The sequence below is a fragment of the Lactuca serriola genome, chromosome 9 (genome assembly GCF_051521515.1).
Source record: "Lactuca serriola cultivar US96UC23 chromosome 9, Lser_US96UC23_V15, whole genome shotgun sequence".
NCBI classification, from domain to species: Eukaryota; Viridiplantae; Streptophyta; class Magnoliopsida; order Asterales; family Asteraceae; genus Lactuca; species Lactuca serriola.
The window spans coordinates 118,647,865-118,674,809 of record NC_136416.1 but is presented as its reverse complement, the minus strand read 5'-3'; the positions used below and the strand labels follow the sequence as shown (position 1 = coordinate 118,674,809).

Below are 26,945 nucleotides of genomic sequence, written 5' to 3'. Positions count from 1 at the left end.
AACGGAAAATAGAACTAGCGAGGCATTACGCGGAATGGAGAAGAACCTAGAAGTCAAGGAGAATGGGATATACTACTTCATGAACCGTATTTGGGTTCCAAAAATCGGACGGATTGGACACCATATGGGTAATAATCGACCGACTGACGAAATCTGCCCATTTCCTGCCAATCAAAGAGTCCTACAAGATGGAGAGACTGACGCGCCTGTACCTACGAGAGATCGTAAGACTCCATGGAGTGCCAAAATCTATCATCTCGGATAGGGACAGTAGGTTCACGTCACGCTTTTGGCAGTCGCTCCACAAGGCCATGGGAACTCATCTTGATATGAGCACTGCGTATCACCCACAAACGGACGGTCAAAGCGAACGAACCATTCAGACGCTTGAAGACATGCTTCGTGCATGTGTGATAGACTTCGGAAAGTCTTGGGATACCCACCTACCGTTGAATCGAGTTTTCATATAACAATAGTTATCATTCGAGCATTAAGGTGGCCCCTTTCGAAGCACTGTACGGGCGTAAATGTAGATCACCGTTATGTTGGGCTGAAGTAGGCGACACCCAGCTAGCAAGAACACATACGTCGGATAGGGCAATAACAGGACCGGAAATCATTCGCGAGACCACAGAAAAGATTGTCCAGATCAAAGCTCGATTACAGGCATCGCGTGACCGGCAAAAGAGCTACGCTGATAAACGGCGAAAGCCCTTAGAATTCCAGGTCGGTGATCAAGTATTGTTGAAGGTCTCACCCTGGAAAGGGGTTATACGTTTCGGAAAACGGGGAAAGCTGAACCCGCGATACATTGGACCTTTCGAAATCGTCGCCCGAATAGGTCCAGTAGCATACAGATTACAACTACCCGCGGAGCTAAACGGTGTACACCCCGTGTTTCATGTCTCTAATCTGAAAAAGTGTCTATCAGATGAAACTCTTGTCATTCCTCTTGACGAAATCGAAATCAATGAGAATCTCCTGTTCGTCGAAGAGCCAATCGAAATCATGGACAGGGAGGTGAAGCGTACTAAGCAGAGTCGCATCCCGATTGTGAAGGTACGGTGGAACGCAAAGCGTGAGCCAGAATTCACGTGGGAACGCGAAGATCAAATGAAGCTGAAGTACCCTCACCTATTCTAGCATTCTCAAATCTAGCTTTCAAACAGAATTTCGGGACGAAATTCCCTCTAACGGGGGGATGATGTCACAACTGAAAATTTTGAGCTATGTAATCTATACATTCAAGTAAATGTGAATCAAAAACTTCAATCAAATACATCATACAAGTACTACAAGTAGTCATCAAACAATTGGAAAACCCTAGAAGTTCTTGTTAAGTCTATTTTGGACTAGAACTTCCTTATTGGATCCAAACGGACCAATAAGCTTCCAATGAGACTATCATGGGCTTAGAACCCTAATTGGGCTCTAATTGGACCCACACTTATTTATTTTAACATTTTAGGTCATGTTGGGCCTAGAATGAAATGGATTAAGAGCCTTGATACATGAATAACCTAAACTAGTCCAATAAAAACATAAAAATCCTACTACATTCTTTTAGACTAAAGACATACCCAAACTACCTCAAATATTGGGCTTAAGGGCAAAAAGCCCAAAAATCTTTTTTCTCTTCTCATTCTCGGCCCAAGGCCCAAACCCAAAGAGAAATGGAAGTGTTGACTTAATGCATGCCACCTCATTATTATCCAAAGGATATCCATGCAATATTTCCCATTCCTCCATGCACATCACCTCAAATATCACTTCTCTTCTCTCCTCTCTCTCACTCTCGGCCATACACACATACACACCCCAAAAATATCTCAACTCTCTCTAGATTCACTCAAGAACACTCCCTTCTTCTCCATCCAAAATCTCGAAAAATAGGAAGCATTCAAGGAAGTACCTCCACAAAAATCATCATCTAAGGTAAGGTTTTGTTTGGATCTATGACTTGTATTCCTTATTTATCAAAAATCTCTTCCTAATCCATGCAAAAATCATGATCTTGCACTCTAGAAACCCCATAATCTCGAAAAGTTCATCAAGGAGTGCAAAGGCCAAAAATCACTTCATTTCTTCCAATCTTTCTTCCAAAAACCGAATCAACACCCAAGGTGAGCTTCATACCCCCTATTTTCTGTTTTTATGAGTTTTGTGGGGGGGGGGGGGGAATACAAGTGAAAGTGTAGATCTATATGTGTTTGTATGCCTTGTATGATTTCCATGCTTATATGTATGCTTTTATGTGTTTTAATGTTGGATCTAGCCATAAAACCCCTCAAAACCGAGATATATCTTGTGTTAAATGATTTTAGCTTCAAATATATTTCTAAATACAAAGTGTTTCAAGAAAGATAGCTAAATGGTTTAGTAACAATTTTCTTTAAGCTAAAAACACAAATTTTGGGCCAAAAATGTGAAAAATACAAAATTAAGGGCCCAAATTGACATTTCACAGATTCTGATGGATGAAGTGTGCCAAAACAGTTTCCATAAAACTATTTCTGGAATTATACTCAATTAGAGGATTAAAAACATGAATTTCAAGCTTAATGGGCTAAAAATGGAAATTTCGGCCCAATGAGGCCCATTATGCGAATTTTTCTGTTTTGGAGGGCCAAAACTGTGATTTTCTGTAAAACAGTGGACTATAAGTGTTCCAAATCCTTTTCAAAGGTTTAAAATGCTTTTTAAATTTAAAAAGGACCAAAGTTGCAAAAATTTTCCAATTTGGGCCAAAATTGTCAAAGTTGCGAAAAGAAGGGATTAAAACCGAGAAAACTGCATTTTCAGGGACTTAAACTGTTTTCTATGAAAAATATGCTGAAAAATATTAATTTCAATAATTTTTGGTGTTAAAATGTCAAGAAAATTAGTTTAAGGACCAAACCGGGAAGTATTTAATAAAAGGGTTGAAAATGGAAATTTTACAAATAATGAGGGGCTGAAAACAGAAATATTTCAAGGCTAATTCAATATACACAATTTGATTAAATAATAGCATCGCGGCTATCGACGAAATACAACACATTACAATACCAAAAGTCGTTGTTAAACGAATTGGCTCGGTCTCGAGCCAATAGAAATCTACAACTACTAACTCTACGACACTACGGTTCATATAAATAACGTTTGGGAACTTAGCTTACATACGAGTGTGCACAGACGTCTACGCACCATCTTTGGGCCCCACAAGTGTAAAATCTTGTTCGTTGAGCCTAGCTAGCCCAATGACCTGATCTTAAGGCCCGAAGACGCATATTTTCTACGAAGTGTTGAGTTTCACCGACTCGGCACAACGTAGAGGGACTTTCAATGGCTTGTATACCACTGGTCCCCAAGGGTCCTTGGTATTGCTAGAAAAGTCTGCATATTTTACGAGGTGGGTCGGGGACCCCTCGCACGCATATTATCCCCAACCGATTTATAGAGTCATCGAGGCCTTCGTGTCCTCTTTCTCTTCGGATGTGGGACTACACCTAGTCCGGGCGATTGGATAACGCGATTAGTACTGACGACGCCTACGGGAATCGTTAGTATAACTATAAACTGGGCGTTTGTGTAACGCGGGTTTGTAGTAAATAATCCTGCTCGAGAACCTTCCAACGTCGCCTGGGACTGACACTTCTATCTTTGTAATGGTTTCAACGCAACTTAATGGATTTCAAAGGAACTAGGGGAACATCGGGTTTTCCTAGGGTTTTTAATACATACAGATTTGAACTGCATACATCTTCAATGAACATTTTTTTGACACAAGTATAGAAACAAACAAGCATACTTATGGATCTTCACAAACGTTTTCAAAAGCTTTTCTTTTCAGAAAATATCGGATTTTCTGGTGGTTTTTCAAACAATACAAACATTCGATTTCAAACACTACTTATGAACTCACCAACATTTCATATGTTGACGTTTTTCAAAATACTTGTATTCTCAGGGAACCAGTGAATTAAGGGAAATCATATTCAGTGACGATTGCAGTATATTTATGTACGAATCAAACAATTTCATTTTTGGGAATGTAATGTTTAAACAATGTATGACATGTAAACACTGCTGGTTGTAATATATTAATGCACGGTGACGAACGTTGTTTTGTTTCATATATATTCAATGTTATGGTATTCAATTGAGTCACGACAGCCCCCGGACGTTTCCGCCGTCTGGTTCGGGGGTGTGACAGGTTGGTATCAGAGCTTTGTTTATAGTGAACTAGCATGTCGAGCCATACATTGATATGCAACTATAAACCAAAAAGAGGGACTAACATAACTCTGAACAAAACAAGTAAATAAAACACACTTGCTTGCATTAGGGATAAGAATCTAACACCGAATCAAACAACAATAACACTGGTATCTCGGTTAATTCGGGACTGTTCTTAGTGATACCAAGGAGTGAATGTAGCCTGATCAACTACATTCTCTCCAAGGTAAAATTAACACACGTCTTGATGAGATCGGGATAGCCAGGGAACCTAAAATTTTACCCTTTATCACCCAAAAAGAGAATGTTTACTTAGTATGTATAATAGTCATAGTACCCTAGGAATAATGTTAGCATATTCACGTACTCGCGCAGACAACATGGCTGGCTTTCATCACCCTGGAGACCCCTACTTCCCTAATCAGGGAAACAACGGGTGGCTAGAGGAGGAGGAGGAGCCTGAGGAGGAATAGCAGGGTATCCAGTTTCATCAGGCCTTAGTAGCTCACGGGATGCTTGTGGATGAGCCAGGAGAGAATCCAGGTGAAGCACACGATGTCGGACCCGACGAATACGTGGACACTGACTACGAATTTGGAGAGCTCGACGATGACGACGAAGACGACCAGGTCGGGGACCAGGACCCCATCCCGCCATGCGAGGACGAGGCACGACTAGATCACCCTGCTCCACCAGCGAACCCCCCAAGAGAGAACCGTTCCCTCGAAGCTGAGATCGCCGCACTGCGACAACAGCTGTATGCTATGGAGGCTCGGGCAGTGCAAGCAGAGCATGAGAGGGATGAGGTTATAGGAGACATGGCAGAGATGGCGCAGCTACTGGCACAACATTTCGGCATATGACTTCGGCACCACCTCCTGACGCAGCTCATCGCGGTTAGGGATAGACTTATCATAGTAGGTTATTAGGAACTATGCTATGTACTCCGGCTCTATGTTTAAGTGACTACACTACTCATGGAGCCGTTATGCTGTCTGATTAGTATCACATATGTATGCTCTTACGAGCAAATTTTCTTGTACTAAACACGGATAATATTAATAAACTTTTGGGTGTTTTGCTATGATATCCTCAGTTGTTATGTGTTGAGACGTTATGATTATATGCTCGATGGTAGTAATGTTTAGGTTCGTACCATACACCTAGTTAGTAGGGTCGCCACCTCACAGAAACCACGTACACTCAACATCTTTCCGTTTCATGACAGAAAGATGCCTCGCCCAGCTACTCGCGGAAATCCCGAACCAACCCCGCCAGAAGTTGACTCCACTACTTTCCAGGCAGCCGTGTCTGCTGCGGTCACAGCAGCTATGGCACAACTTCACCGAGGGAACAACGGAGGAGGTAACGGGCAAGGATCCGGAAGTTCGAACAACGGGACGAACCAAGGACTCACTAAAACGTGCACCTACAAGGATTTTGTGAACGCTAAACCCCGAACTTTCAACGGCACCGGAGGAGTGATCGCCCTAAAGCGATGGATCGAGAAGGTAGAGTCGGTATTCGAGATATGCGAGTGCCCCGAGCAGATGAAAGTGAAGTTCGCGGCCTGCACTTTTGTGGACCAAGCACTCACTTGGTGGAATGGTCACGTAGAAGCTATGACACTCCCTGTTGCCAACTCTATTCCCTGGGCAGAAATGAAAGAGATGTTGACGGCTGAGTACTGCCCCCGAGGCGAAATACAGAAGATGGAGCAGGAACTATGGAATCTCACGGTGCAGAATGGGAATATCGATGCTTACATATCGAGATTCAGTGAACTATCTCTGTTGTGCCCGGGTATGATCACATCAGAGGGAAAGAAGATCGAACGATTCATCTGGGGACTGACATTCCCCATTCAAGGGAATGTGATAGCTGCGAACCCTGAAACTTTTGACAGTGCGAAGAGATTGGCAAAGAGGCTATATGATCATAACCACAAAAAGGGCGAGAAACCGGTAGAGACTGAGAAGAAGAAGGAGAGTGATGGTAAGAAAGGATGGAACAACAAGAGGAAGGGGCGTCAGGGCCCCGAGACCTCTAAAAAGCAGCAAACGGTGGCAGTTAACGCTGTCACTGCGCCGGTTCCAGTCACATCACATGCTCCAGCCTCAGCTGTTTCAAATGCTTCAAGATCCTATTCCGGTAATTCTCCCAAGTGCAATAAGTGCGGATTCCATCACCATGGAGAATGCAAGGAGTTCCATTGCACCAGTTGCAACCGAAGGGGACACACTGCAAGGTTTTGCAGGACTTATCCTTTTCAGAATCAGAGTCAGGGAAACAACCAGAACAACAACAACACCCACCGCAATAACATCAACACCAACGCCGGCGGCAACAACGCAGGACCTAGCCACACCTGTTTTGGGTGTGGAAGGACGGGGCATTTCCATCGAGACTGCCCTAACAACAACAACAACTCAGGAAACAGAGGGGCAGGAAGAATGCTGACTATGGGTCAGAGTGATGCAGTTCAGGACCCCGCAGTTGTGACCGGTACGTTCCTCCTAAACCACACTTATGCATGCATCTTATTTGATACCGGAGCGGAGCGAAGTTTCGTAAGCGAGAAGTTTAAACATTTATTAAAACAACAACCCCAGAAGCTAAATGAAACCTATACGGTGGAAATGGCCAATGGGAAAACCGAATCCACTAGGGAAATCTACATCGGATGTACCCTAACCCTCAACCAACACGTCTTACGAATAGATCTGATGCCAGTGTCAATTAGGAGTTTCGATGTGATTATCGGCATGGATTGGTTAAGCCCCCACCATGCTGAGATTATGTGCCATGAGAAGGCCATTCGCCTTCGTCTCCCAAATCACGAAACCCTAGTAATTTACGGAGATAAACCCAGTACGAACCTTCGCCTCATCTCGTGCATCAAGGCACAAAAACATCTGCGAAAGAACAACTTAGCGTTCTTGGCTCACATAGTGGACAAGACCAAAGAAGAAACTAACATCCAAGACATTCCGGTAGCGTGTGAATTTCCGGACGTGTTTCCCGAAGATCTTCCAGGAGTACCCCCAGAGAGACAGGTTGAGTTCCGAATCGACCTCGTTCCAGGAGCAACTCCTCTCGCTAAATCACCATATCGATTGGCTCCTGCTGAAATGCAGGAATTGTCCAGCCAACTCAGTGAGCTTCTGGACAAGGGATTTATCCGACCTAGCTACTCGCCATGGGGAGCTCCGGTACTCTTTGTCAAAAAGAAGGACGGATCTTTCAGAATGTGCATCGATTACAGAGAGTTAAATAAACTCACTGTCAAAAACCGCTACCCACTTCCGCGAATCGATGATCTATTCGACCAGCTCCAAGGAGCTAGTTATGTTTCAAAAATAGATTTACGATCCGGATACCATCAACTCAAGGTCCGAGAAGAAGATATTCCTAAAACCGCTTTCCGAACCCGCTACGGACATTATGAATTCGTCGTAATGCCCTTCGGTCTAACAAATGCACCCGCCGCATTTATGGACCTAATGAACCGAATCTGTCGACCGTTCTTGGACAACTTCGTCATTGTATTTATCGATGACATCCTCGTCTATTCTCGAAGCAAAGAGGAGCATGGCCAACATCTCCGACAAATCTTAGAGACTCTGCGATCGGAAAAGCTTTACGCCAAACTCTCCAAGTGTGAGTTCTGGCTTCGGAGTGTGAATTTCCTAGGCCACGTGGTTAGCCAAGACGGAATTCATGTGGACCCCTCTAAGGCCAAAGCTGTGGAAGGATGGACAACTCCGACTACGCCCACAGAAATTCGTCAGTTCTTAGGCCTAGCAGGCTACTATAGGAGATTCATCCAAAACTTCTCTAAAATCGCCAAGCCACTTACCTTGCTTACGCAAAAGAGCGTGCCATTCAAGTGGACAGACCGACAAGAGATTGCGTTTCGAGCCTTGAAGCAAGATCTTTGTAGTGCTCCTGTGCTATCTCTACCCGAAGGAACGGAAGATTTTGTAGTATACTGTGACGCGTCAAATCAAGGCCTAGGTTGCGTTCTCATGCAACGTGGAAGAGTGATAGCATATGCGTCCCGCCAACTAAAGACTCACGAAGTAAATTACACGACCCATGACCTAGAACTGGGAGCCGTGGTCTTCGCTCTGAAAATTTGGAGGCACTACCTGTACGGCACAAAGTGCACCATCTTTACGGACCACAAGAGCCTCCAACACATCTTGAATCAGAAGGAGCTGAACATGAGACAACGAAGATGGGTGGAATTGTTAAACGACTACGAATGCGAGATCAAGTACCATCCAGTCAAGGCCAACGTGGTAGCTGACGCATTAAGTCGGAAGGAGTACACAAATCGCCGTACGAAAACGCACTCGATAACCATTCAGTCTCATCTGACCACTCAAATTGCCTCAGTCCAGACAGAGGCTATGAAAACGGAAAATAGAACTAGCGAGGCATTACGCGGAATGGAGAAGAACCTAGAAGTCAAGGAGAATGGGATATACTACTTCATGAACCGTATTTGGGTTCCAAAAATCGGACGGATTGGACACCATATGGGTAATAATCGACCGACTGACGAAATCTGCCCATTTCCTGCCAATCAAAGAGTCCTACAAGATGGAGAGACTGACGCGCCTGTACCTACGAGAGATCGTAAGACTCCATGGAGTGCCAAAATCTATCATCTCGGATAGGGACAGTAGGTTCACGTCACGCTTTTGGCAGTCGCTCCACAAGGCCATGGGAACTCATCTTGATATGAGCACTGCGTATCACCCACAAACGGACGGTCAAAGCGAACGAACCATTCAGACGCTTGAAGACATGCTTCGTGCATGTGTGATAGACTTCGGAAAGTCTTGGGATACCCACCTACCGTTGAATCGAGTTTTCATATAACAATAGTTATCATTCGAGCATTAAGGTGGCCCCTTTCGAAGCACTGTACGGGCGTAAATGTAGATCACCGTTATGTTGGGCTGAAGTAGGCGACACCCAGCTAGCAAGAACACATACGTCAGATAGGGCAATAACAGGACCGGAAATCATTCGCGAGACCACAGAAAAGATTGTCCAGATCAAAGCTCGATTACAGGCATCGCGTGACCGGCAAAAGAGCTACGCTGATAAACGGCGAAAGCCCTTAGAATTCCAGGTCGGTGATCAAGTATTGTTGAAGGTCTCACCCTGGAAAGGGGTTATACGTTTCGGAAAACGGGGAAAGCTGAACCCGCGATACATTGGACCTTTCGAAATCGTCGCCCGAATAGGTCCAGTAGCATACAGATTACAACTACCCGCGGAGCTAAACGGTGTACACCCCGTGTTTCATGTCTCTAATCTGAAAAAGTGTCTATCAGATGAAACTCTTGTCATTCCTCTTGACGAAATCGAAATCAATGAGAATCTCCTGTTCGTCGAAGAGCCAATCGAAATCATGGACAGGGAGGTGAAGCGTACTAAGCAGAGTCGCATCCCGATTGTGAAGGTACGGTGGAACGCAAAGCGTGAGCCAGAATTCACGTGGGAACGCGAAGATCAAATGAAGCTGAAGTACCCTCACCTATTCTAGCATTCTCAAATCTAGCTTTCAAACAGAATTTCGGGACGAAATTCCCTCTAACGGGGGGATGATGTCACAACTGAAAATTTTGAGCTATGTAATCTATACATTCAAGTAAATGTGAATCAAAAACTTCAATCAAATACATCATACAAGTACTACAAGTAGTCATCAAACAATTGGAAAACCCTAGAAGTTCTTGTTAAGTCTATTTTGGACTAGAACTTCCTTATTGGATCCAAACGGACCAATAAGCTTCCAATGAGACTATCATGGGCTTAGAACCCTAATTGGGCTCTAATTGGACCCACACTTATTTATTTTAACATTTTAGGTCATGTTGGGCCTAGAATGAAATGGATTAAGAGCCTTGATACATGAATAACCTAAACTAGTCCAATAAAAACATAAAAATCCTACTACATTCTTTTAGACTAAAGACATACCCAAACTACCTCAAATATTGGGCTTAAGGGAAAAAAGCCCAAAAATCTTTTTTCTCTTCTCATTCTCGGCCCAAGGCCCAAACCCAAAGAGAAATGGAAATGTTGACTTAATGCATGCCACCTCATTATTATCCAAAGGATATCCATGCAATATTTCCCATTCCTCCATGCACATCACCTCAAATATCACTTCTCTTCTCTCCTCTCTCTCACTCTCGGCCATACACACATACACACCCCAAAAATATCTCAACTCTCTCTAGATTCACTCAAGAACACTCCCTTCTTCTCCATCCAAAATCTCGAAAAATAGGAAGCATTCAAGGAAGTTCCTCCACAAAAATCATCATCTAAGGTAAGGTTTTGTTTGGATCTATGACTTGTATTCCTTATTTATCAAAAATCTCTTCCTAATCCATGCAAAAATCATGATCTTGCACTCTAGAAACCCCATAATCTCGAAAAGTTCATCAAGGAGTGCAAAGGCCAAAAATCACTTCATTTCTTCCAATCTTTCTTCCAAAAACCGAATCAACACCCAAGGTGAGCTTCATACCCCCTATTTTCTGTTTTTATGAGTTTTGTGGGGGGGGGGGGGAATACAAGTGAAAGTGTAGATCTATATGTGTTTGTATGCCTTGTATGATTTCCATGCTTATATGTATGCTTTTATGTGTTTTAATGTTGGATCTAGCCATAAAACCCCTCAAAACCGAGATATATCTTGTGTTAAATGATTTTAGCTTCAAATATATTTCTAAATACAAAGTGTTTCAAGAAAGATAGCTAAATGGTTTAGTAACAATTTTCTTTAAGCTAAAAACACAAATTTTGGGCCAAAAATGTGAAAAATACAAAATTAAGGGCCCAAATTGACATTTCACAGATTCTGATGGATGAAGTGTGCCAAAACAGTTTCCATAAAACTATTTCTGGAATTATACTCAATTAGAGGATTAAAAACATGAATTTCAAGCTTAATGGGCTAAAAATGGAAATTTCGGCCCAATGAGGCCCATTATGCGAATTTTTCTGTTTTGGAGGGCCAAAACTGTGATTTTCTGTAAAACAGTGGACTATAAGTGTTCCAAATCCTTTTCAAAGGTTTAAAATGCTTTTTAAATTTAAAAAGGACCAAAGTTGCAAAAATTTTCCAATTTGGGCCAAAATTGTCAAAGTTGCGAAAAGAAGGGATTAAAACCGAGAAAACTGCATTTTCAGGGACTTAAACTGTTTTCTATGAAAAATATGCTGAAAAATATTAATTTCAATAATTTTTGGTGTTAAAATGTCAAGAAAATTAGTTTAAGGACCAAACCGGGAAGTATTTAATAAAAGGGTTGAAAATGGAAATTTTACAAATAATGAGGGGCTGAAAACAGAAATATTTCAAGGCTAATTCAATATACACAATTTGATTAAATAATAGCATCGCGGCTATCGACGAAATACAACACATTACAATACCAAAAGTCGTTGTTAAACGAATTGGCTCGGTCTCGAGCCAATAGAAATCTACAACTACTAACTCTACGACACTACGGTTCATATAAATAACGTTTGGGAACTTAGCTTACATACGAGTGTGCACAGACGTCTACGCACCATCTTTGGGCCCCACAAGTGTAAAATCTTGTTCGTTGAGCCTAGCTAGCCCAATGACCTGATCTTAAGGCCCGAAGACGCATATTTTCTACGAAGTGTTGAGTTTCACCGACTCGACACAACGTAGAGGGACTTTCAATGGCTTGTATACCACTGGTCCCCAAGGTTCCTTGGTATTGCTAGAAAAGTCTGCATATTTTACGAGGTGGGTCGGGGACCCCTCGCACGCATATTATCCCCAACCGATTTATAGAGTCATCGAGGCCTTCGTGTCCTCTTTCTCTTCGGATGTGGGACTACACCTAGTCCAGGCGATTGGATAACGCGATTAGTACTGACGACGCCTACGGGAATCGTTAGTATAACTATAAACTGGGCGTTTGTGTAACGCGGGTTTGTAGTAAATAATCCTGCTCGAGAACCTTCCAACGTCGCCTGGGACTGACACTTCTATCTTTGTAATGGTTTCAACGCAACTTAATGGATTTCAAAGGAACTAGGGGAACATCGGGTTTTCCTAGGGTTTTTAATACATACAGATTTGAACTGCATACATCTTCAATGAACATTTTTTTTGACACAAGTATAGAAACAAACAAGCATACTTATGGATCTTCACAAACGTTTTCAAAAGCTTTTCTTTTCAGAAAATATCGGATTTTCTGGTGGTTTTTCAAACAATACAAACATTCGATTTCAAACACTACTTATGAACTCACCAACATTTCATATGTTGACGTTTTTCAAAATACTTGTATTCTCAGGGAACCAGTGAATCAAGGGAAATCATATTCAGTGACGATTGCAGTATATTTATGTACGAATCAAACAATTTAGTTTTTGGGAATGTAATGTTTAAACAATGTATGACATGTAAACACTGTTGGTTGTAATATATTAATGCACGGTGACGAACGTTGTTATGTTTCATATATATTCAATGTTATGGTATTCAATTGAGTCACGACAGCCCCCAGACGTTTCCGCCGTCTGGTTCGGGGGTGTGACACCATACTATTGACTCGAAATGCCTATACACAACGTTCTTTAGGCGTTGGAATGTTATGACGTTTGTCACCCCAAATGATGGATTGTAGCTAACAGTCAAGGCGCGGGTTGTCAAGCCCGTATAGATCTTTACACAAACACCATGCTACCCCTCCAAGGGATTCTGGTATATAATACAGGACTTGAAACGTGTACTCGAACGTACGTGAAGTTAATGTCTCACAAACCGTGGTATAAAAACATATTTACGTGTTAAAATGTTTCATTTGTTCTTGTATATGAAAGTGACTTCTTGAAAATCGTGTTTCTAGTATGTAAAAGTTAGCAATATCCTCATAAAACTATACCTATTATAGTTTTCTAAAAGTGTGTCTCGTTTGTTTAGAAATACCTAGAAAATGAATCACTTGCTATGAAAGTATAGATTTTTGTAGAGCCTAAGATAGACAAATATACATATAATCTAAGAAAATGTTTAGTTTATACATGCATTACAATAACTTATATTTCAAAAGATGGAATGCTATTGTAACATATTTTATATACGAGAGTTCCCTATAAAGTTTATAAATCACATATGATTTGGTTAAATAAAAGCATATAATAATTCTTTATATAACACACGATGATACTCGTGTGCTTTACTTGTATCCCCCCCTTTGAAAGCATATAAAAGCATTTATAGAACATTTAAAAGGTTAATTAAGGGGTATGAACTCACTTGAAAGTTTGAAGAAAGCGAGATGGAAACCGGGTAGAATTTCGTCTCGGGAAACGGATTTCCTCGGGATTCTCGGGAATCTCGGGAGTAAAAACGACCTCCGGGACTTGAGCAAAATGACCGGGGCTTCGGGTTAGAACGGGCACGGAAAACGAGGCAAGAACGCACAAGAGAGCAGAGAAATGGAGCCCTTTCTTCAGAACCCTCGCATCCCTTTTATAGGGGCTGGATCCGCCTCGGTACGCGGGGCGTACGAGGGTGCGCGGGGCGTACGCGTACGTCATGCATGACCGAGTCCTCGACTGCCTCGGATTTCGGATGGGACAAGGGGTAGCTTCGCATAGGTCGGGGCGTGGACGGTCCGAGGCCTAGGCCTTGAGTACGCGGGGCGTACAAGGGTACGCAGGGTGTACTTCGGCCCTATCTGCTGACTCCCTTCGGATAATACCAAACAATTATAATTAAATTTATATATAATTTAATTAATAAACTTCTAAAATTCATATCTTCTTCATACGAATTCCGTTTTTGATGGTCTTTATATCCACGTGTAGGCGAGACTACGCTCTACAACTTTCGTTTAGACTCCGTCGGCAAATTTCGAAATTGTTTTTATTATTTATTTTTAAAATGTCGTGATTAAGGAATTTCTTTAGAAATTCATAACTTCTTTATCTGACGTCGGTTTTTGCCAGACTTTTTACCGCTGAATTACCATTGTCGAGACCTTCGATTCTCGTTTAGGTCATTCCGGCCAAAAGTCGCTCGATCTCCGATTCGAGTTTTTAACTGTCTGTTGCTATGCCGAACTTGAAAAAATCATAACTTCAACATACGAAGTCGGATTTGGGCGTTCTTTTTACGTACGAACACAGTTTAATGACATTAAACATAGTAGGAATTTAAATAGGTAATTTTTGGACATTTTATTATCAAAGTTAATTTCATTAACTCAAAGGTGGTTACAATACTTGACTTTTTAGGTCATTACAAAGAGTTGAAATATCGGGTTGTCACACTTTACTTTTCTGGACAATTATATTTTTGTGTAATAATTGTGGAGTTTTTGGTCATGTTTACGGCTGAGTTTACGGCCGTAAACTCATTTACGACCCATTTGTTTCCGGCCCAGGTTCCCTTGTATAAATAGAGGTGTTAGGGTGAGGAGTAGAGATTGATGAAACCCTAGAGAGTTTACGGCCAGAGAGAGAAATTGTGTGTGTGAATCTTTTGTATCCGGATCATAATTCTAATCAAATCTTACATAGATTCATCATATTCTTCTTCTTATTCTCTTCTATTTGATCTAACATCATCCGTTTGATTGGGATTCCGCACCATCAAACGGATCTGACTGATACACGGGCAGATTAGGGACTTACAGACCAAACCTCCGCTAAACTAACCCTGTTCTACTTCCGTTCTTCTTCCTTCTCGCTTCAATCAATTCGGTTCCTTTTCCCCTCGGTTTGTGGCTGCTGACAACGAGCGAAGAGCCTAGGGGAGTTGGTCGGAGATCGACTCCTTCTCGTGATATGTTTGACCACCACATCACCATTTTGACCGCTTCCATTTGTGTTCCTTCTTCCCTGTCCTAATCAGTGAAGACGAAGAGTAAACCCACAAAGGGTCGTCGGTCTCGACGGACCCGCTTGCCACTCCTTGCGATTTCCCATCTACACCTCAGCTCCCGTCGATCTGCCTTTCGTTCATCTGTTCCTTGTCCAATCTGATCGAGATGATAATTATTCAAAGTTTTTAATAGGATTTACAATGGTGTGAATTGGTTTATTGGTGTAACAAAGAAGGGAATCAGCCATGGATGAGGTAGAAATAATAAAAGGGATGAGGAAGACGACTGGATGAGAGAGAGAGAGATGGTGCGCACAATGGGAGTAAAGGGTGAGTGGGACAATTCTTTATTTTTTTAATTATTAAATTGTTAAGAAAATGGTAAAATAATACAAAAAAGAAATTGGATAAATTACACAATTCGTCCCTCGTGCACATGCCAGAAAGCGTGTTCAGTCCATATTTTCAAAAATTAACTCGGGCCCTCCCTCGTTGGTTATTAGTTGCACGCTTCATCCCTCGTTAGTTTAAATTTGCGAGATTCATCCATTGCGAGACCTAAAATGAGTATTATGTCCTTTCATATTTCTTTTCCATTTAATTTAATGTTATAATTGTTATTTTTAATTTAAAAATAAAAGAAAAAAATAATATGGCCCCACTTCATACCCCCACCCCAACACATCATCGGATGAACACCACCTGTATCTCTCAAACACCATACTTCCATCGCCACCTTCACAATTCCACCCTTCTTCCTCAATCATATACCTTATACCACCTTAAAACCTACCACCAGCGTCCTACCTCCTCCTTTGTCGGGGTTACACCACCATCGGAACACCCTTGTTGCACCCATATTCATCGTCACAAACAGCATCCAACACCCACTTTCAACCTTACCTTCAAAATCGGAAAACCCACCTTAGTCGAAACTACCTTCGTACAACCTGCACCATTCATACATCATTAATTCATTGCCTCCAAACAACAACTACCACCTGCCTTATACCACCCTCGAAGCCAACCATCTCTATCCCCCAAGTTCATTAACTTTATTTTTACCAAAACCGCCTAGAACATTAACAAATACAGCACCTGAAACCCATCTTAAACATCGCCCAGAATGTGATCACCTTTCCGTCTCCATTGTCGATGAAGAAGATTTGGTTTCGATCTAAACCCACTTCTCTAATACGAATCTTCATCTTCTTCGATTTATAAGTTTAAGGTTTAGTTTGGTTTCATTTGCAGGTTTAGGGTTCATTTTTTTGAGGTTTGAGTAATGACTGGTGTTGATTGCAAGAGGTGTTGGCGGTCTGTGAGACAGAGTGAGAGAGATGACCATTTGAATTCAAAGAAGAAGAAGAAGAAAGGAAATTAGGGAAAGGATAAATCACAGCTTACTTCTCTCTTTTCGATCTTCTGATTTGATGCAAATCGAGAACACTAAAAACGAGAGGCGGCTTAAGGTTAAGTGGGGATATGAGATGGTGGTGATTGTGGTGTTATTGATGATTCCACTGTCGAAGGTGGTGCTGTTGATGATTCCATGTACAGTTCCTTCTTGAGTTATAGGGTTTGATAGAGGCGATTGGAGGAAGATGAAGATTGATTGGTCCAATTTTGGTTTATCCCTTATGGGGCTTCGTCGGCGTTGGGAGTGGCTGAGAATGGGGGGACAAAGGTAGAGGAATAAGTAGGAGGGGGAAGCGGGTAGGGGTGGGCTCATGTGTGTATATATATATATATATATATATATATATATATATATATATATATATATATATATATATATTGTTTTTTTTAATCTAAAAATAATAAACAAATAAAAAGAAATAAATAAGGGCAAAATGGTCATTTTATGTCCAGAGGGACGAAACGTGCAAGTTTTCAACGAACGAGAGACGATCCGAGTTAATTTTTAAAAATAGGGACTAAACACGTTTTCTGACATGTGCACGGGGGACGAATGATGTTATTTACCCAACGAAATTAAAAGGGCAAAATAGACATTTCAAGTTTTTTAGGACTAAAATCACAGAAAATTCCTGATTTTGGACCATTCATGCAAGTCGGAAACTTTTTGGATTCTATCCAAAGTTTTTTGAATAACATAGGAATCAATTTTGCAGTTTTGTCTTTTTTTTTTTTTTTTTTTTTTTTTTTTTGACTATTTTAAAAAAATCAATCAATTCAATGAAGGTAAAAGTGTTAGTAACTAATTATGAGGTTAATTAACCCAAATAAAAATGTATGATTTTTAGAGAGATAGATCAACAACATAGAAGGCCCGGTGTTTTCCGGTCAAATTCCGATAAAATGAGATTTCTATTTTTTGATGATTAAAAGTGATTTTGGAGGTAAAAAATTTCGTCGCCTGAGAGATTCGAACTCTCGCGGGGAAACCCCATGTACTTAGCAGGCACACGCCTTAACCACTCGGCCAAAGCGACGATTTTGATTTTGCTTTTACTTTTTGTTATTTATTTCTCTTTAAACACTGACTCATTGCCGACGATTTAATTAAGTCCACAGAATAATTTGACAAAAGTAGTGATATATTTTGTCTCCTAATAAAATATTACAGTTGGTGATTTACATCACCATTGAAGTTATAGGTTTTTTTTACTAATTTATTCTATAAATTAGAGCTAATTTATATTGTATTGTCTCAATTTGTTGTCGGTTTATAGAAAGAAATTTTTACAACTATATAGGTGCATAACTTGGTAAAGTTTTGTAACAAATGAAATATGACTATATAAAATAAGAAAACAAAAATCAACTTAGTTTTGTTACATATTTTTGACAAAAGCATTAACTTAGTTGCATGCATAAGTCCCAATTCGAGTAGTCATACATCAAGAAAGAGTAATTTCGTTGAAAGAACTTTCATTTGTCATTCAATTTGTCCATAGTACAGCTTGGGTTTATTTCTTAACTTCTTATGACTCTTGAAAAACAATTGCCACTAGTTACAAATTTCACGAGTGATACCGACACGTGAGTTTACAACATCAAACAAAATCCTTAAATTCTGTTGTTGCAAATTAGCAATCACATTCAACACCGAGTTCACGTTATTAGGGGCAGATGCCATTGCCAAGCAAGCTAATGTCCCTGCACTACTATGTATCAATGTGTTCTCCATGGGTAGAACAATATCTAATCCCGTAAAATGAAATGTCATCTTAGGTGCTACATTTTCATGTGTAACCGAGAAACAAGTGTCAAATGCTCCTAATGAGGTAAATGGACCTTGAGTTTGGTTCCTAAACGCTTCCTTGATTGCATCATAAGCCGCAGGCACAAAGCGAGTTATAACTGTGCCTGAATCGATGATGGTCCCTGCTCCAGTGCTTGGGTCAAACCCTAGCAACTCTGGAGCTATAGGGACCTTGAACCGACCTATGGTCACACCCGTGAGGTTCACATAGTACAACGAAGGTCGATGCGGGTTTTTTAAAAGTGGGGTGAACTTTATTGTTTTGGGTTGACCGTTTGGGCCGAGCCTAAGTGACCCGGAGAAATAATATGATCTAAAACTAGGCAAACAATATGAGAACACACCGGAGTAAATTGATCCAGATTGGGAAAGTACTGACATTACTCCACGGCCCAAGCCCAATAACCCTTGAGGAGGGATTGATTTTCCCGAGACAGCACCAATGCACCCGAAAAGATAACTAGGAATTGTATCATTGGCTAATTGTAGAAAGTCACGAGATAGCGAAGCTAAAAATGAGGAATCACCACCATACGATTGATTAAACAAGCAGTTAGAGGGTTCAGCCATAGGGCATGAAAGTCCACGGGCTTGGACACACTCAGAAGTGGCACAATCTACTGTCTCGTAAGTAGCAGACGAGTTTTGAGAGAACATAGTTGATGAACAACCGGTACAGCCACTGCATGGAACCCATGCGGTGTCTGCACTGGTGTCCAACACCATGAACATGAGCTGGCCAGGTGTGCCGATTTTCACACGGGCCACATAATTACCGATGTTTATGACTTGGCCCGGTGCAATTGGCACTGAAGTTTTGGGCTTGGTGGCAACCAAACTCGACAAGTAGGTTAGCCTTTGTTGATCTTCGGAGGCCATGTTGAGGACTGTGGTGGTCCATGACGATGCCGGTTTAGGTGAATTGAATGGTGAACATTTGCCGTAGATGTGGATGATGGAAAGATCTGAGCCGTCCGATTTCGGTTTCAAAGATGGGCATGGATCAAAAGCTCTTGTGGTGGAAAGAAGAGCAATGAAGAAGAATGCAAAGATGGTCGAGTCCATGAGTTTGGATGGAATTATTGAAACAGACCTATTTTCTAGTCTATATATAAGAGAACAATTGACATGTGAATTGGCAATAATAACCTTGTCCTTGATATTGTTCTTCCTGGTTTATTGGGAAGATGTCTAAGTCATGCCAGGACAAACTTGCCAATGATTCAAAATGAATTATCTTTTTCAATTGGTTTAGTTGACGAATATGCCCCGATAGTAATAGTGGAGATTTGATGTAATATTATACGGGTCGACTTAATGCACGGGAGGCGGTCAGTCACGGGTACCAAGTGGCCCGCCCTACTCACGTGCCTCCAAGGCACAAAATACAAATATCCAAGATGTTCCTATATGGATGTCTTGGCTAGCTGCAGAGTATTATTTTTATTTATTTATTTATTTTTTAACAACTAACCAGAAGATTTTAAAGATTGTAATATTCATTCCTAACAAAAAAACCGTGCTAAAATGACATTGATAGTATTTCATATAAATTCTAGATATGAAGTAATAAGTATGCTATTTATATGTTTTGTCAAACTAGCAAGCAATAACCGATAACAAGTAGTTGAAGGTAGATGAAAATTATAGTTTTTATTTTGTGTATAATTGTTTAGAAAAAATAATTGTAAGTTTTTCAAATAAAATTACATAAATAGTAAAGGCTAAAATTCTAAAGCTCCTAAAAACTCTCAATAGCTATTTGAAATAGCTTAGTATTAAATATTTTTTTTATTTAAAATAAAAAATTTTAACTTATGTGGTGTGCTCAAAACACATCTTTTGGGAGTTTCTACCGTCTCGTTTTTAAGAAAAAAAAATCCAAAAAAATCGTTCGACAAGTGGTACTTTTAACATCTAGGCTAAATAAAAAACTTCAAATTCGTGTTTCTAATTAATTCTGAATTAAAAAGAAATAGTTAAAATTAATTAACTATTGTTCAGAATTAATCTGAAATAAATTCGGTATTAAATGGAATTAATTAAAGGTGCAGAGATGAATTGTAATTGTTCAATAGTTAAACAAAAGAAGTGATTTTAGAATCATCCAAGCATGGACGGTTTTGAGAGTCTTTTTAAAGTTTCTGAAAGCCTCTTGGTTGCTGGTAAAGAAATGATTTGAATTAGGATTAAATCTAACATTTAAATTTTCAAATCTGGATTTATCTGCAAGTTAACTAAGCTATAAATACGACCCCTTGGCCTTGCATTTTTGTTCCTAGCCTTACAATGAAGATGAAATTGCAACACCCCGGTGATGAGGTATTTTCAATTTTAAACCTAAGTATGAAAGAATATTGCATTTTGACCTTTGGGTTTGAGAAAGATTGCAAGAATGGCCCATAGTGGCATTTTGGTGATTTTGGACAAAGGGGTAATACGTTGGGCGTACCTTGTTTACGCTGAGCGTATTGGGACGGACCATAGTACGTTGGGCGTACACCGCATATGCAGGGCGTACGTGAGAAAACTTCAAACCCTAATTTTTAGTGTTTGGTCTATATATAAGCATCATTATCACCTTATTTCACATTCCCTCATCAGCCTCCATCTAAGAAATGTCCCTCTAGCAAACCCTTAATTAGAAGAATGCCTTTTGAGCTCATTTATGTGCTTTGGTGTTGTTCTTGAAGAAGAAGAAGTTAGTACAAGGAATTTAGAGCTTGGAAGTAACTTAGATCTGGGATATTCTCTTTTTAGCAACCTCCATGAGGTAAAAAGCTCATAAATTAATCACCCTATTTTGTAGATCTAGCCATTTCTTCATTTAGGGCACTTTTGGTCCCAAATATGGCGATTCTTGAGCTTGGCATGCTCTTAACCAAATAAGTCATCCTTTCAGACCTTATGAGGGGTCATGAGTCATAAAAATGTGGTTTGGATGCTTAGTTTTTCTCCATGCATGCTCTAGAAGGTCTTAAGGCATTAAGAAGTTGGGATTTTGTGTATTAAGCATTTAATGGACATGCAAAGTCATAAAGTTGGAAACTTTGTGATTCTTAATTATATTTTGGCCTTGGATCTGAAAGTTGGACGTGAGAGATTAATGCATCAAGCTCTTATTGAGAATATGGACATCTGAGTGTACACCTTGGGTAATCTAGAGTACGCAGCGTGTAGGTGGTCAATCTCCCGACTGCGGTCAAAGCCTGAGTACACCCTGCGTACCTTTGGAGTACGCCCCACATACGAGCCCTGAGTTGACTCGGCTAAGTTGACTTAGTTGGGTTGACTCGGTTGACTTGTTGATTTTAACCAGTTTTGACCAAGGGTATTATGGAAAATGTTATTAATTTAGAATGGGAAATGTTTTAACATTTAGGAGTTGGGTTGAGCCGGTTGTCGGAGCTGGGAGTTTTCCAGACTGAATTCAGGCTGTGGGGTGAGTTTTCCTCAGTGTACCCGTGGGTCGAAGGCACCAATGTCGGCCCACTAGATTATATATCCTGGTCAGGATGGTAATTTGATAGTTGTAGTTGTTCGGTGGATCTGTATGATCATCTGTATTTATTGGCTTTGTGTTTATGTTTGTTTGTTGTATATGTCGACATGTTGTGTTGGGTTGAGGCGGTCCTACTTTGTGTTGTAGGCCAAGACACTCGGCGACGACCGAATAGGCTGTAGGCCCTACAAGGCAGTCCAATCATGTTGGAGGGCTGTGGAGCGGTCTGGATAGGCTGTAGGCCCTGCTATGAGGTCCAGTCAAGTTGGTTGTTCATATTGTATGCTTGTCTGTTGTGGTGTACTGGTACTTTGGTGGAACTCACTAAGCTTTGTCTTACAGTTTTAGTTTTTGGTTTCAGGTATTTCCAAGGATCGTGGGAAGGCGAAGACGTAATCATACACAACTTCCAGTTTTTATGTATTCGGTTCTTGGGAAAACTCTGATTTGAAATAATGCTTTTGAAATAATGACTCTTTTTGTAAACAGTATTGATTCATGGTTTTAAATTTTTTTAAATTATTATGATTTTTGGAGTGTTACAGAATTCCAATTATTAACTTTTCTCCTCTATACTCTTCGAATTCTAGTGTTTTAGGGTTTTGGGTGTGAACCATTAGAGACACTCACACTATTGGATGTTAGTTTTCTATGGATCATTTGAAGAACTCAAGAGTTAGTATATTTGATTAAACTAAAAAGTATGTATTCTAATCTAGTTGAAATTCTATTATACCTATATTATATTAGTTTTTCATAATATGTTGCTATAATGATGTAACATCCCAAAATTTAAGACCAAAAATTTCATTGCAATTAAGTTATTATAAAACCAACAGTATAAGAAAGCATCCATAATAACATCCCATGTTAAAACCAAAGTGTCAATAATTAAAACATGTTATCATAGAGTAATATCAGGGTGTAATCCCAAAGATCTTATGTGTGGAAAACATAGTGTGATGCGTTGAGATCAAGCCGACTCCTTTGCTTTGAAAACGTAGTACCTAACACCAAAACTGTAAAGCATAAGCATGAAGCTTAGTGAGTTCCCCCATTATACCACATAATCACATATTGTCAGGCATATATGGGTGTCTGAACTACCCTGTCAAGCATATCTGGTTGCTCAACCTACTCTGTCAGGCATATCTGGGTGCCCGACCTACCTTGTCAAACATATCTGGGTGCTCGACCTACCCTGCCAGGCATATGTGGGTGCCCGACCTACCCTCCGGTTTATTTTAACCGGTTATAGGGACTATTTCACCCCTACCACTACCACATAATAACATAACATAAACATACTGTCAAGCATATAGTAATCCAAACCATAACATAATTCCTAAAACAATGTGCAGATAAAGCTGAAAGAAGGCAAGGTTACATACCCACAACATTGCCTGCTGGAGTTATGACTTCTCCTGTCTGACACTGTAGGGCCAGACTCCTTCTGCTAACATGACCAACCCTGCTACACTTGTAGCAACCTAAACCCCTGGAATGTCAAACTCCCTTGTGTACTTTCCCACACATGATGCACTGACTTCGGCCCTGCTGGCCTTTCACCCGATGATCAGAAGTCTTGGGTCTCTCCCGGAGACCCTCTACTATATTCACCAGGCACGAACCTCTCCTCTCAAAGTGCTCCAAATCGATCTCGCATCCTCGGACATAGAAGTCATTATTGAGTTTATAGATACAATCAGGATCAATTTCATAATGTCATACATACATGATGAAAATTGAAATCAAGAAGTTATACTTACTTGATAATGTCATATTTGACGAGGATGATGCAGAAGATGATTCCTTCCCTTTACATAATGGTGCCTTGCTGATTTTCTGATGGATAGATAGAATGCACGATCATGGTGTTATATAAGGAGTAGGAGCATAACTTAAAGGCTCTTCATTTTCCTCCTGATCGTTCGTATTTTAAGTTCTTTATTTGCACCTTATGGAAAGAGATTGGAACCACACAATTATAGCCTCTTAAATTATGGACAGTTGTCATATCCATCATACTACAAACATTGAAGCCTAGGGACCTGATATGTCATTATGGAAAATATTATGGTATTGAAGATAAATGTACCTAACATGTACTAAGTCTTACAAAATAGTCCTAAGGCCATAATAATGTGTTATTTTCCAACATTCTCCCACTTGGCCGAGTGACTATTTGTATACATGTTTCATTATTTGGCCAAGATAAGTTCATTATGTTTCATATTATTACCAAAAGCAGAAAAGTACAGTCTTACACATCCATTTTAGATACGGGACCCCCACCGATCATACTATGGTACTTCATATGAAACTTACTATTAATTTAAGCCAAAAGACTTGAGTTAGTGGTCATGCATTATATTTTTCTATATAGAAAGTAATTGTGCACAAGTTATTAATATAGGCAAATTGCATATTATGGAGGAATAATAATAAAGTACTTGAATAAATAAAATTAAAATTAAAAGTTCCATTAAAGCATTATGCTAGAATAATAGGTGTATATTTAAACCCATGTTGACGACATGTTCACATAATTGGGTGGTAGACCTTTCATTAACAGATCCACTAGCATATTTTTAGTGTCAATGTGTTCGATACAAATATTATTTCCCCCACTTGCTCTTAAATGAGCAAATATTTTGTATTGAGGTAAAGACTCATTCCACTATAATTATTGCTAATGGAAAACCTATAGAGGCAACATTATTGCAATATATTTTCTTTTAATGGCCTATAATGGAGTTTATGATCATGAGTCATGTGGTTTAATTTCTCAACAACATTTCATGGAATGTTTCATTATCTATGAAATCAAATTTCTCCATAGTTGATATAGTCATCAATGTTTATTTATGACTCTCCCATGATATTGGCCGACAAATAGTATACCAATGTATCGTACTAATGACTACTTATCTTTGCATTTTGTAAAGACATAACCAAGAAACATATCACTTATATGTTATTACTTATTTCACTAAACAAGTTTGCCATTATTAGTCCCACGAAAATGTTATAAAATTCTATTGGCAACTTCCTAGTGATTTAGACCATGATTTAATGATAACGGCTAAGCATGTCACCGAAAATATGTACCTTAAACGTGGAAGGAACTGAAAGGAAGTATTGTTGCATTTTATATCGACTTACTACACATTAATTATATGTATTTAGGGACATGTATAAAGCCCTTTGGATTCCTCGATGCATTTATATGCCTATTGCATATTAGGCTTCACCATGATCCTTCATATCGAGGTGATGTGACAATAAATGTTTCGATTTATGCAACATATCATTGTTATTACCCAGCAAGATAATGCCATCTCCATATAGTATTAGTATGATAAAGTCCCTTTCACTGATGTTGAGGTATATACACCGATCTACATGGTTCTTAATTAAGTCATTATTGTTCATCACCTTGTCGAACATTAGATACTATCGATATGAAGCTTGATTCAACACATATATTGATTCCTTGAGTTTACACATCATACGTTCTTAACCCTTATAAATATAATTGTTTGTGTGGGTTATGTAAACATCATTGTGTAACTCTTAGTTAAGAAAATGGTTTGACCTATATTTGATGTATCTCTAAATCCAAATGAAATATTGGAGCCATTATGATCCTAAGGAAGTCAATTCGAGAAACATGTGAGAATATTTCTTGTTAATAATTACCCTATTTTGTGAGTACCTTTTAGTGAGCAAACAAACTTTATGACATTCAATGTTCATCATTGGGGTCCAATTTGGTCTTAAACACCTACTTGCATCTTATGGGTTTGAAAAACCTTTGGTAATTTGGCATGTTCCCAAACATCATTCGTTTACATTAAATTAATGTCTTCAATCAAAGATTTATTACGCTTAGTTGGTTGATCACAAGTTATGGCATCACTCCCCATGACAGGGCTATTTCCTTCCCTTTGTCAAGATCGGTCTCATGTAATCGTCAAAGTTTATGGGCTGATGACTTCATAAAAGAAGTCGTACGTGCTATTTCATTGGTTTTAAAGCCAACATCTTGGGTGAGATCTTTTATGGTGTTTCATTTTCCCATGCATTTGAAAAGGCTTTTCATGAGGCAAAACTAGAATCTCCTAATGAAGTGCTAATAGTAATGAGCACTTGAATTATAATTGAAGATTCTTGAAGGTCAAAATCCCTCAATACACCACTCCCACTGATTTTGGCATTCATAAGAAATCTTACATGCTTCATTTATAGAATTAAGGTACTATGCGATAGAACAAAAAGTCGGTAACCTTTAATACTTTCAGGATAGCTGATGAAGAAACAACTTACAGTTTTCATGTTCATGTGATTCAGAATTGTAGATTTTTGTTTCGTCCGTACATCCACACCCTTAAAAACCTAAAGCTTGTATTCATCTTGTCAAAACTCAAAGGGAATTATATGAACAGAGTTTAAATGAACTTTGTTTAAGATGTGGATTGCCGTTTTTAATGCCTAGGTCCAAAAATTGGGGCAACTTGGTGTTTGCAAGCATACTTTTCACCATGTCCATTAGATTTCTAATCCTCTTCATGAAAAAAATCTTTAATGAGGAGTACACGCTGTGGGGTATTGGTTAATTATCCCATGATCTTTACAAAATTCAAAGAAAGATCGGGGTCTGTTGCCAAGGTTTGTATGCCTGCCATAATATATGACACCTATATCTAATCTTAATGCTTATAATTTATAGAAAAGTTGATTTTCAACTTTGGTGTCAAGAGTTTTAAGCATTTTAAGAGATTTAGATTTTCTATTCTTCAAATACGGATACATGCATCAAGAATGATAATCAAGAAAAGTTATATGAGATTTTTAACCATATACTACAGATGTCAAGTTACAATAGAACTTCATATTTTATGACACGTATCATCCTATATTGTGATTTGTGGCCTAAGCCTTAATTTCACAACATAGATAAAGTCTCAACGTCTCAATTTAAGTTATCGTCAATATTAAACAATATTAAAGGTTCCATAAAATGGTTGTTTAATTATGATTTATAGAGGTATTCCTCCAAACAACCATAGCCAACAATATGGGAATTG

General features: G+C 39.6%; 1 protein-coding gene and 1 non-coding gene across 2 annotated transcripts; both read right to left on the bottom strand.

Moving 5' to 3' along the window:
- Window positions 1-17,498: 17,498 nt before the first annotated feature.
- On the bottom strand, window positions 17,499-17,580 carry TRNAS-GCU (transfer RNA serine (anticodon GCU)). The gene has a single exon. It is a non-coding gene; the product is annotated as a tRNA-Ser (tRNA).
- A 422-nt stretch (window positions 17,581-18,002) lies between these two features.
- Window positions 18,003-19,446, bottom strand: LOC145073252 (Eukaryotic aspartyl protease family protein). Its single transcript, XM_079019805.1, has one exon. The coding sequence runs from the start codon at window positions 19,416-19,418 to the stop codon at window positions 18,099-18,101; it is 1,320 nt and encodes a 439-aa protein (XP_078875931.1). The 5' UTR covers window positions 19,419-19,446; the 3' UTR covers window positions 18,003-18,098.
- Window positions 19,447-26,945: the final 7,499 nt, after the last annotated feature.